The sequence below is a fragment of the Macrobrachium nipponense genome, chromosome 2 (assembly GCF_015104395.2).
Source record: "Macrobrachium nipponense isolate FS-2020 chromosome 2, ASM1510439v2, whole genome shotgun sequence".
Classification (NCBI taxonomy): domain Eukaryota; kingdom Metazoa; phylum Arthropoda; class Malacostraca; order Decapoda; family Palaemonidae; genus Macrobrachium; species Macrobrachium nipponense.
Genome location: NC_087201.1, coordinates 133,670,946 through 133,684,690, shown reverse-complemented (window position 1 = coordinate 133,684,690; position 13,745 = coordinate 133,670,946). Strand labels below are relative to the sequence as shown.

General features: G+C 34.4%; 1 protein-coding gene across 5 annotated transcripts in view; it reads right to left on the bottom strand.

Annotated features, from left to right (window-relative positions):
* The window catches only part of LOC135221001 (glutamate dehydrogenase, mitochondrial-like), a 452,434-nt gene that overhangs the window by 49,566 nt on the left and 389,123 nt on the right, over positions 1-13,745 (bottom strand). For 4 of the 5 annotated variants that reach the window (XM_064258716.1, XM_064258714.1, XM_064258712.1 and 1 more), the window contains exons 4-5: positions 6,211-6,411; positions 4,540-4,626 (exon numbers count right to left, since the gene is read on the bottom strand). In XM_064258716.1, coding sequence (XP_064114786.1) covers positions 4,540-4,626; positions 6,211-6,411 — 288 coding nt within the window. Of the gene's footprint in view, positions 1-4,141; positions 4,229-4,539; positions 4,627-6,210; positions 6,412-13,745 lie in introns of all 5 variants that reach the window. The other variant, XM_064258713.1, reaches the window with a different exon arrangement.

Genomic DNA, 13,745 nt, shown 5'->3' with positions numbered 1-13,745 from the left:
CCTGCTTCAGAACTAATTCTTCAAACCAGTCTCCTTGAAACTACTTTTTTTAATATAATAATAATATAATAATAATATATAGTAATAATAATAAAATAATAATAATAATAATAGTAATAATAATAATAATAATAATAATAACAATAATAACAATAATAATAATAACATAATAATAACAATATAATAATAATAATAATAATAATAATAATAATAATAATAATAACAATAACAATAACAATAACAATAACAATAATAATAAAAATAATAATAAAATGCTGGAGGTAGACCTTCATTAAGACAGGTTTTATTGAAAATGGCAATTCAACCATGCTTAATTTGTGTGTGAGTTTTTCTATTCTTATTACATACTGACTTTTCTTCAGTACTCAAATTGGCTATTAAAATGCCAAATGGAGGATTCATGTCAAAAAGTGGTATTTGTCGAACTGAATGTATTATATAAAACTCACTCTCTCTCTCTCTCTCTCTCTCTCTCTCTCTCTCTCTCTCTCTCTCTCTCTCTCTCTCTCTCTCTCTCCTACTTGCTACATTTCGTGAGTGGACTACCAAGTCTTTGAGACATCCTAATCCTTTTAACTCCTTAAACCCAGAAGGACATCATCAAGCAGGTGTTGTAGGATTCCCGCAAGAAGTTCAGTCCCACAACACCTGCCTGACGTTGTCCTCCTGGATTTAAGGATGAAACATAGCAAGAACTTGTACAGCATTTTGTATAATACATTAAATTTGACAAATACTACATCTTTTACATGACTCCCCCACTTGGAGTTTTAATATCCTTTGAGTACAGTAGAAAATTCAGTAATAAGAAGAATAGAGAAACTTCTATACAAAATAAATGTGGACGAAATAGCCTTTACTTTCAATAAAACCTGTAATAACAATAATACGTAATATAAAAAATATTTCCAATGAGAACAAATGCCTCAACAAATATAATACCAAGAAAGCAAACTTACCTTTCCCTACAGAACAAAGTATTCAGCTCAAAATCCCTTGGCTAAAAGCACAAAAAGCATGCTTAAAACAAAGGCAAAATGACTGCTTCACAAACAGCAAATACTACTGGAAGTCAATAAATCTAAATTTAAGATTCCAAGATTAAACTTTTTTTGAAGCATTACCACTTCAACAGTATTTTAATAAACAATAATAAAATAAGCCATCCACCCATACCAAAAAACTACTCAGTACCATTAGCATACAACTGGAAAACCATTTTCTCACTTCAAAATACAAATCTAGCTATCATAACAAACATCTCGTCTTCTATAAGCAGCACTAACAGAAAGGCCTGGTATTTCACCAAGATAAAGTTACACTCTTTTCAGCAGTAATCTGAAGATCAAGAAATTTATCAACGCATGTGACAAAACATACCATGTTTTTCACAGGAAGTGACAAAGGCAACTTTTGTCATTAATTATCCAACAAACTACAAATTCTAACAGAACTACTGCAGCAAAACCTTTTACAGAATACAATACCAATTAGGTTGATTCATAATTGCCAGAAAAGATGTAGACACACGGGTAATAATACTATGAATGTACAGATAATTATGAAAAGATTTAGAGCTATTATAATTTTTGAAGGGCAATATACTTCCTAAAAAATAAATTAACTAATTTTGCCAGCATATCAAATAGAAAAGCGATATCAGTCTGAACAAAAAAGTCACAGAAAGCACTTTTAAGAAGCACTTTTAAAAAGCCTACGAAACAAAATGGATATGAAAGGAACAATGGCAGTTTTATCATAATCAAAATCTACAATACTCAACACTTTTCAGTATAAAAATCTTAAAACTGCAAAGCAAACTGTAATCACCACGAAAAATAATATACAAAAAAACCACCTAACAACTAAACCTTCTCATTCACATACAAATGAAGCATGGACTGCAAAAGTTTTATACATGTACGACAATACTTTATTTACACATTTCCCATTGAAAAGTCTTTTTATGCAGCTATACTACAATATTTCCATGGTATACATACTACACGTACAACAAGACAAACCTCAATTTTGTTACTTTAAACATTCCACTACATCAAGAACTATATACATGCAACTCAAATTTACATTATTCCTATGAAATGGTTATGACAATGGAAAACTGGATGGGAATTAATGTATACTTCATACCTCACTGGAATGCCAAGATTCAATATAAAAATCAGGCATGCATCTAAATCCTAAATCTATAATCTCTCTAAGAGAGTTAATGAAAACATGCCATCTTCTACAGAAAAAAAAAAAAAAATTACAGTACTACATCACTACAAAACAAGAAATATGAGGGTAATATCATGCCTGAGAAATAAAGACGAAGGTATTCATAGGTAATAAAGGGGATGGAAAATTCTCCCTTCATGGGCATTATTTGCCTCAAGTCCAAATCTTATTTTCTTATTTCTCAAGTTGACATCATGACAGTCTTGGCGATTCAAAAATATATTTAAAAATTACTACAAGAGTATATAGTGTAAAGCTCCACAATACTCTGGATATATATGTTCCTCAAGAATCATTACCTCACATGTCAAAACAGAAGTTGTCAGTTCACTCATGCCTTACTTAAAAGGTTTGGAATCCTGATTTCCCTTAGTCTCCTGTAATCAGCGAGCATTCAAAGCCTTTTAGGCGAGCTTAAGTAAATTTGCAAATGTAACATTAAGGCATATAGTACTACAAGTTCCGGCATCCAAAATAATGTAGTTCCTAAATATGTACCTACATTTGGTAATTATTTAATACACTGTGACATCTCTCAAAATATCAACAGGCTTCCAATACTATTTGGAATAATTTATGCAGTAAAATATCAAAAAAGATAAGTTCACCCTATCCCCCTTACTCCGACTGACACATTTTGTTTGAAGTCCATATTCTGCTATCAGGCAAAACCAGTGCAACTTACTGACCTAAAATGACTTTGGTAAAACTTATCACTAATGACAGCTACTTAGCAGTGCAAAAGGTGCAAGCTGGGAGTGAACACAGTTTTGCAGTGCTTAACAGTGATGGAACATTTAATATTTGTTGTGTGCTGTTTATGTATTCATTGTGATGGTTTGTGCACCTTTCCATCACGCCTGAACAGTAATGCTCAATACTAACCATTAATTGTTGTTGTAGACACCTCCCAGGTGTTTGTTGGGCTTTCTCAATGGTAACCCAAAACAATGTAAATGAAACACACCAATGGGAACACAAATGCCCTGTTCTAAGTGATATTTTTATTATTAAAAAAAAAAAAAAAAAAAAAAAACTGTTGCATCATATAGAAAGTACCAACATTCAATAAAATATATCATGATTTGCAATTTCTAATACTTGTGTAATTGTAACATGGGTGTTTAACAAACTGATGTCTTGCATAAAGGAAGAACCAACAAATGTTGGCCCCTAATTTATGTGACAAGCTTCCCTAAATCAACATGTATTTAACTATCGCATACTTCCTGAACTGCATTCACTACCTTCGGAATATCTGAAGATCTACTGGGCTTGGATTTGTTCAACAAAAATGTTCAATTAAAACCATTCTCGGGATAGTTTTGCTATAGGATGTAACTAAAGTAAGACATACAAACTAGAAACTAGTATAATAATGCTTTATCGATTCTACTTTTAAATTAAATCAGCTACAGCTGTGGTACTAAATTACGTATATTTTCAATGGGAAAATGTCAATTATCAAACCAAGCCAAAATTTCCATCACTTATTCCAAGTAAACAATTAATAAGCCACAAACATCAAATCTAAAACAAAAATCCAACAAAAAAATTGAACTTTACTTGTAGAGAATTCTTCAGTCCTAGGAAAAATTAAATCTTTCAAATTATGGGACTTCCTGAAATGCTACTTTGTAGCATATTCCAATCATTCCATTTTTCCTGCCATTTATATCTGTTCAATGTTTGTCTATTAAACTTAAAAAAAAAAAACATGCAATATAATAAACTGGAATTCTATGACCGTAACTGTAAAAACTATGTAAAAGCAACAAATATATCCCACTCAGTACCATAAAATTTTGACCCTAAAGGCAATTATATCACAGCAAATAGCCATAAATAATAGATTTATATTCAAGAAATATTCACCTACCAATCGTATTTGCAAATGTATCTGCAATCCAAGACATCTCTCGTTCACTAGTACCCATGTCGGGGGCTGGGACATCTACACCTGGCCCTGTGGATTTCATTATGAACTCCTTGAAAAACTTTAAATGCTCTGAGTTTTTTTTTTTCAAAGATTCTCCCTGAAAAACAGGACCTGTAAATGATCCACACGCAGACACCAGTTTTTTACGGGGATCCACACGCAAACACCAGTTTTTATACGGGGCGCGTTGTTGCGGCATTCTTCGCCTACCATGGTCAGAAGATCTACTCTTCAAGTTTCCCTCAAACCTAATTAGTAGCAAAGAGAGCGCCAAGGAAGAGAAGAGGTGCCAAAGCCAAGGGATGCATGTAATAGGGGTTAACTAGTCACTGTCTTACCAATAGTCTTGGCGAATGTGTCAGCAATCCATGACATCTCACGTTCTCCAGTACCCATATCAGGAGCAGGGACATCCACACCAGGTCCTAGTAGCATATACATGCACTTCGTAAAATAATTCAGGATATCAAGTAAATGAAGAACAATAATAAAGAGGTCAAGCAACATTTTGCAGAGGAGAAATATATTAAAATAAAAAAAAACTGGGGAGAGCTGGAAAAATCAGATACTGCTCGAAGTGGATTACCTGAAAAGTCACTTAAAACAGTAAAAAATTACACAAAGATTATCTTTGGTGAAATGCCCATGTATATAGGTATAGTACTTAGGATTAAAATTAAAATATATTCCTTGTCAACATGTGTCACAATTCAGCAAAATCTCACTTGAATTATTAAAAAAATTACTTGGTGAACCTGGAACATCAAATTTAACACTATGTAATGAGAAAAATTAATGTTGGTACATAAATCTTTCATATTTCAAATAATTCTTATTGTATGACAGCAACAATTCATTTAACATAGTTCCTCAAGTCAAATCAAGCATTAATTATCTATATGTAAAGAAAAACACCAAGACTGTATATTACCTTTGTTAAACTAAAAGATCAATGAAAGGAATAGCTCTTCATGTGCATTATGAACACTAATTTATACAATCTTTTCACATCTTACTGCAAATAAAAAATGAAGGCTGAACTAACCTGGAAGTTGACAGATTAGCTTTAAAGAACAAGGATGCCAGCACTAATTTCTACAAAATTCAAATACTATTCTTTAAATCTTCCTAAAATCTGCAACACAGTATTTAATGGTCTGACACACTGGTCAAGTAGCCATATTTCCAAATCTCATTTTCTATTGATGAAGGAACAGTTTAAAACTTTGTCTACAAGGTTATTATATTCTCTGAAATTTAACAAAAAATAAAAAATCTGAAAGATTGGGACAGAGTAGTTGAACTGGATTATGTAGCAATAAAATATATAAGTACTACTTTTTGAAGACCCCTATTAGTTTTGAATTTGAGAACACTTACACTCTTGATTGTCATATTCTTTGCAACTGGATTTAAAATCTCTCGAAAATTTACAACTTTTGATCAATCATATTCTTGATTTATACTCTACTCCTCCGTACTAGTGAAATTCATTTATTTGAACTACATTCTTTCTCTATAAATGAACTTCCTAACTTCTATTGTAAAATATTTACAATTTAGATCCTCAACAGAACTCGCACGCTTAACAGCAGAGTCCCCAAGAAAAGTTCAAACTTTTTCATAAGCATGTATAATTCCAATATCAGTATATGTAATAAGAATGCTTCAGTCAATCTGTTCTACACCATAAAATCGATGGTCATTCTAGCATGCACATCAGCTACTGGCTCAAATCCATGACAAGGTCCCCTTAGATTAAGTGAACATCTCCTACAATAAGAATGCTAAGTTGTTGATGTTGATAAAGTAGTAAACTACTTCTTTTGAATTATTAGAGATAATCATATTCCAAGAAATTTTTTCACTACAACAGAACTCTACAAAGTCAAAAACCTGATTATTACAAAAAGTTTTCATTATAAAAAATAAAGTATATCATTCTTTTGCTATAAAGTCTCTAAAATGTTTAAGATTTACACGACTAAGGTTGCTCTTTAGTCACTTACCAATAAATCCTTTCTTGGCCAATTCTAGGGTGAAACGACGAGTAATTTTCTCGAGCTCATTGATGGAGTACTCTCTTGGATTAATCTTAAGACCAGCCTTTGCACCACCAAAGGGAACATCAACACAGGAACACTTGAAGGTCATCAAAGCTGACAAAGCTTTCACTTCATCAGCACACACGTCCATTGAGTAACGAATACCTGAAAGAAAAAAAGTTGTTTAATGAAAATTACAAAAGATATATTTGTAGAAGGCTAATGCCAGAGGCAAATTCCTTCCAAGAACCTCAATGAATATACATCCATAGCATTGATTTTGTCCAGAGAATTGCACTGCCCCAACATGACATGAGCATCTACAGGTTTATAAGAACTTCCACATACTTTTATTTGCCCTTTTCCATTTCATTTTTAACATGCAAATTTGGCACAAAAATTGATATTACATTATCAAAAAATCTTTCAAGCCCCATCCTAAAATTTAGCTTATGAAACTACCAAAATCTACTCTTATGGAACAAGCCCATAAGGGAAATTGACTTAAAATTCAAGTTTTCAAAGAATATGATGTGCATCAATAAGACTTAAGAGGAAGTGAAACGCAGAAAGAGGACATCCCACTTATCAAAATAGAAAAAAACAAATAAGCAATAAAATCCAAAAGCATAGTATGTACGTATTAGGTAGGGTAGTACGTACTAATGCATTGCATTTTCACTTGAACTTATAAAGTTTCAATTCCATGTCATCCTTTGGGAGACTGTTCCAGTCTAACAGTGTCAGGGATAAAGAACCTCTGGAACTGAAAAGTTCGACAGCAATGCACATTCACTGCATAATGGCGCTGCTGTTCACTAAATCTGGTGGCTCTCGGCAGATAAGGAGGATAAGGTATATTGAAATAAAACTTATGACTGGCTACTATTGGGCAACAAGCTTACCTGCATGAATCACTAAAAAAAAAAAAAAAAGAGAGAGAGAGAAGAGAGAGAGAGAGAGAGAGAGAGAGATAAAACTCTAGCAGAAGCAGACATCCACACGACAAGAACAGTATCAGTAAAGAAACCACAAATGACCTAAAACAGAACTTTCAAGCTCAAGACCAGACAGGCTATTTTGATCAGTGGAATTTGAATCTAGCCACTCAGTGTGCTTTTTATTACTCTTTCCACAAATAAAGAATGGAGCTTTTGAATACTGTGACTGACCCATACTAATCCTTTCCAAAAAAACGTCATATAAAGAATCGTCGATATTTGGATAGCAGTAAATAGCAAATATGTATACAGGCAGCCCCCGATTATTGGCAGACTTGGTTATTGGCAATCCGGGTTTATGAGGCTTGTCTAGTGCCATAAGATTGGCGATTTATGGCACCGTAACGGGTCAAGTTCCGGTTATCGGCGCCATAAGGCACCAAAAATGAGTTATGGCACCATAATGGTGCTTATGGCGCCAATAACCAATAATCGGAGCCAGAAGCACCATTATGGTGCCTCTGTTAGTTATGTTAATGGCAGTTTTTGCTTATCAGCACCCCTCCGAGAACAGAACCCCTGCTGATAACCGGGGGCCGCCTGTACAGACATTGTAGAACTTGCTGAAAATTTTAAAACAAAGGACTTCATGGCAACTACACTGCAAATTTTTCCGACAATAAAAAGGTTGGACGTCCAGACTTAAGTGTATACAGCCATAACTTGTGCATGTGGGATGTTAAGACGACAAATAAAATCAGGACCACCATCAAACTTCGGGGTTAAAAACTCAACCTCTAACTTGTTACCAGTACTTACAAGTCTCAGACAAAAACATCAAAACATCAAATCATAGTTACGGGCACAACTCTGAAGATCAAGAAAATTTTACTTTAAGAAGTTAGTGCTGTTAAGCAGTAACTCACAAAAATTTACAGTATTTTTTTCTTACTTTTTTTTGTTAAAGCGTACATGTGAAATTATTACTTTAACGTATATAACCATGAACACTTGCAAAAGCACTGCAAGTGTACCAAATATTTTACAAACATTAAATGGCTCAAGCGCATCTTCATCTGCATTGCCTTTTCACATACTAATTTTTCATCAAGTATACATTAATACCGTAATTTCATTAGTACCTTGCTCTGCATGTCTAGTTAACACCTCAGACTTGAGGTAAACTAACTATTTACAAAACTTTTTCTTTCACAAACTGCACTTTACTGGAAACATTTATTTCACAGAACAATTCACCACATATGGCTTAACAAATATAAAATCAAGCCTTAATGATGTCGGAAATGTAAGCATCACAATACCACCAGTCTAAGAACAAATTAACTGTACAATACAGTCCCAAGCAATTTTCACCATACAACAAACTTTCCGCTGCTAAATGATTACACAATGATTCAACAAAAATTATGTAACTAAGTAACTTTCACAGATGCACGAAACAAGTACACTTAGTTCAGGCTATTGAAAAAAATAAAATAAGCCAATCCTATGCATGTAAAAATATTTACAAATTCTTAAGACTGAAACATCTCATGAAAACCCAGTGGCTGGCAATGTTGTCATGATTTCAACTATATATATATATATATATATATATATATATATAAATTATATACATATATATACATATACATATATACATACACACACACACACACACACATATATATAATATATATATATATATATAATTTAAATAATTAAATAAATATATAATATATATAATATATATATATATATATATTTTTATATACATATTTTTTTATTTTTTAAATAACATATACATATATACACACGTGTGTGCACACATTAAGCTACAAATTGTCCTTTAATATCCAATTAGCTCTACCTCTGAATTAATATATTTTCATATATGTTAACAAAAAGGGATTTTATTTTTTCTTTACACGGATTTTTTTTTTTTACACAGTCTCATTGGATTAAGACAGGCCATGTAATGAACTGGAATAATCTGCAATGCCAACGATTACCAGAAAAGAATTCTGGAAACTGTGTTCACTGAAGCCACATGCACCAAGAATCTTAACTTCCACCCTGGATTATCCCTTGGTCCTCTTTCCCCTGTCCTTCCTGCTTGGAAAACAATGCTGCCTGAATCAAAAACCCGTAAATCCCCCGCCTCCCCATCACTAACTCAATTTTGTATATAAAGTTCTGTAAGCTATTTCTGTACTCAGTTTGAACTAGAAAATGTGTGACTTTTTTCCTGAGTTACAAACTCCCGGACAGGAACAAATTCAAGAGAAACAAAGCACACATCAACAAATGACTAATTATGCTTTAATTAAGGTTACAAGGACAAAAATATCGAAACACTCGAGGACTGAAAAATAAAACACCAGTTCCACATAACTAATCAAATGGAAAAAAAAAAAAAGTCTTCAAAATTTATTCTAACCCGTGAAAAATACAGCACAGTTACTAGTCATTACATAATATTACAGTAGTCACCGGTCATTATATAATATGAAGAGACCACGAGGCAACCAAGGTTGGGGCCAACGTGAACAATGTTTGTTTGTGTGGGTAGGATTCGACGTGCGAAATGGGTGTCCTTGATGCCAAGGCCAACATTGCATCAACATCGAAGCAACATATGGGTATTTTACCACTACTTACAACACGACCGAATGGGACTTCTCTAAATGAATACTGATCATCAATCACGATGAAATGCAGACTTACGATACGCAGTTCAATTGTTCCTTTCCCGATCTTCCCTTTCAAGGTCTATTGTCCCATTTTTTACTCTTCCCGCCACACAGACTCCGGTACCAACCACACAGATAAATATAGCATTTTCTTTACTGACACGCCTCTACGCTTTAACTCTGTTTGCGTTTCACCGAGTTTATATTCGAAAATTGCTATTCTGCCTCATTGCCACATCAAACGGAGCTGGAAATGAGGTGGGTGTCGGTGGTTTGTGTCTACGTGTATTTTCTCTGTAGGAAAGGAATATTAAGAACTAGTTTGCTGTAGGATCGTTTATCATAAAACCATGGCGTACGCAAGTATACAATCACCATAAGTTTATTTGACGGTCCAACAATCACAACCATATTTATAATAGCGTTTACTTAGGACACAAAAGATCCCACCACAGAGAGAGAGAGAGAGAGAGAGAGAGAGAGAGAGAGAGAGAGAGAGAGAGAGAGAGAGAGAGAGAGAGAGTTGGGGCGAGGGGTCGAAAGTCACTAAAGAGAGCACATACCATAGTAAAAAATTATTGGAGATATTTGAGACTTCCATGCAAATAAATTGGGTTTCCATACAGTTTTACTTATAAAAAGCATAAAAGCAACTCTATCGCAACTTCAGTCTCGGTAATCCATCAAAGTTTAATGTACAAAAAAAGTACACACACCTGTTTAGTTTTACATGTTGTAAGGAAAAAATTTAACCTTGAAGTACAGCTAAATAACTATTCCTGCTTTTTTATCGTAGATAAAATACATTATAACTTGAATGATGTGGAAGAACAGAAGCATAGCACACAATAAGAATAGAGAGAGAGCGCCCAGCACCATCATCTATCTCCTCCAAGATCTATGAAGTGCTGGAGAAGAGTTAAAAATACGTTGTTTTGAGATGTAACCTTCATCCCATGTTCTTGAAAACGCGAAGTATAACGGACGAAGTGACGGAGGGACATATCGAGGACTCCCTTCAATTTGCGTTGTCCTGAGTACACTTGCCAACAGTGAAGGCGACCTTCACTCGACAAACATTGGCACAGTAACAATACCACCAGGAGAGGGAGAGATACGCTCAAGCCAGGAAATTCATCGGAATATAGAGGTTTCCTATTTATTTTCTTACAAAGAAACTCGTACAAACACAAAAGCCAAATTAAAAAGTGCGTCTAGACTCTAGATGATTATAATAATGCTGCAACCTCGTCTACCCCACACGTTCATGAATCGCAATTTGTCAGTGGTATGTAGGGCGCATACTAAGTCACAAAGAAACCTTTGGATTAATCAGAAAGAAGTAAATTAAGGTGAATTCTGATATGCCTCTAGAATTATATCAAAATTTAGAATGACCTACGGCCTGAAGGCGATAAAACTTCCCACATAATCTAAATGATGATTCCTGTGGTAGACGAAGCATTTTCTCTTAAACACTGTGCGGGGTTATGTTAAAAATAAGCACAATTTATGGGGATTGGCACCAACACCTAACTGAACATAATAAAATTTATAATGAACATCTCAGGAAATTAATTTATTTAATTTTAAGAGAATACCAAAAATCCCGGCAGTTCTGAGCAAAAGGCCACATATGAGAAACCAGAAATCTGTGTATCCAATCCATTTCTAACTATCCATTTAAATAATAATAATTTAAAAAAAGCATTCTGAAAACCGGCTCCCAGATAACCATCCAACAAAATTTTAATTCGAGAAATATTAAGAAAAATCAATGTCACACAAGCTCTAGGCGCATCACCATCAGAGCCAGTCTTTTATTAACTTTATACAATTATTTCTTCAAAATAGGCAATGATTGGAAACTTGAAATTTCTTTTAAATGCTGACGGTAAAATACATCTGAAAACACGGCAACAGCAGATAAAATTCTTAAAAAAAAATATTTTACTGGAAATGAGAAAAGAAAAAGTAATATTATGACAAGCAACATTACGTCATCTACAATTAGAAAGATGAAAACTTCATGGTCTTGGAATAACCATTACGTCACAAGATTGTGAAACACTAGCGCCAGTGGGAACAAATTGAACCACAACGATATATGGAAATATAAGATACTCCTACCCCTAGCAACTTTCGTTATTACCTAAAATAGCAACTAAGCCAGGAGAGAGGAAAAGGTGTGAAAAGGTTTATTTTTTCCCCGAGGATTCCTCACGCAGGGAGAAAAGGATTCTGCCATTCCCAGCTCGCGCCAGCCCCACACACCCGCAATGCAATCAAGGATACTCCGCCCAGCTGCAGCAGCTCACCCTCCCTTCCCAACCACCCCCAATAAACCCCATCCCTATCGAAACGCTAGGAACTGCGACATTTTCTTCCAACTCCTAATTATTCTCTTCAATCGATATGCAGGGTATCTGCTGCTTACGTAAATGTTTCAGCGAGGCAGAAGTGATTAATGAATGCTAACAAATTCAAAGCCGAATGAATAATAAATATCCAACTGTTCGTTAACCTAAGGATCAGGTGGGTGGGGATCCTCTGCAGAGTCAGGAGTTGCCACTTCGCTCGCTTCCATCTATATAGGCTACAGCACCATGGCAATGTAGGATGTTTCGCACGCTAGCATGCAAGCAGTATTCCAAATGAATACGTCAAATATCGATAAAATATGAACAAATTTTCATACTTTCAAATTCACAACAAAGCCATAACAAATACATAATCGGCTCGCTAGTTATATTTTTTGTACATTTTCCCATTTTTAATTATGTTGCTAAGTACGAATATCAGGAAGTCTCACATTTTTCATGCAAGCATCCAACACAAGGAGCATTGAAGTGAGGCATGCCTAGAAGGTAGACTAAGAGATAAGGTTTCCCGATTCGTACAAACTGACACAAGGTCGGCCATCAACAAGTGGTTGGATACGAGCTATTTTTGGTACCATAGACTCTCTGTTTGAGGGCAAGGCAGAGAGAGAGAGAGAGAGAGAGAGAGAGAGAGAGAGAGAGAGAGAGAGAGAGAGAGAGAGAGAGAGAGAGAGAGCATCATCCACGACAGAATACGTAGATATCTGTGTTGCTCTAATTTTCTGTTTAGTCTTGTGTTCAATGTTAGAGATTAGTTTACTTCAATTTCACCTACCATTTTCATATATTAATGGACATCCAAATTTAAATATACATAGTATATAGTAATTGTGTGTATATTACATACAGTATACGTATATGTATATCATTATAAATACATCAAAGCAAACTGTTATGAAACAAATAAACTAGCGTCAAAACTACGAATTTCAAATAACAAACCAAACAAAAACAAAAAAACTACAAAAAGTACTTGGGAAGTACGTGGCACGTTCGGCGGTCCTCATCGAGTACATTTTCGACAATATAGTGATATATATGATGTAACAGACATTGCCACTATCAGATGTCACAATGAAAGGCTCTAGGGTAACCTCAATAAAAGATTGCAAATCTTCTACTTAAAAGTAAAAAATACGGAATATTCCTTGTTTAAATTATTTGACAATCTAAGTCAAAATACTTTGTTAAATGACGAAGACGGCGGCATTTGTTATCCATATCAGAGAGAGAGAGAGAGAGAGAGAGAGAGAGAGAGAGAGAGAGAGAGAGAGAGAGAGAGAGAGAGAGAGAGAGAGAGATCTAGGTCTATGGAACTTTAAGCAGCCTCACTTAGGAAGAAAGATCTTTTTTACATCACGGAGAATTCCCGACCAAATGCACCGAAAAAGTTGGGGCAACGAAAACATTCTTCAACCACACTTCAAATTCCATGAGGAATAATTAATTCCCTTTGAACTATAACTAAACATTACCAACTACTT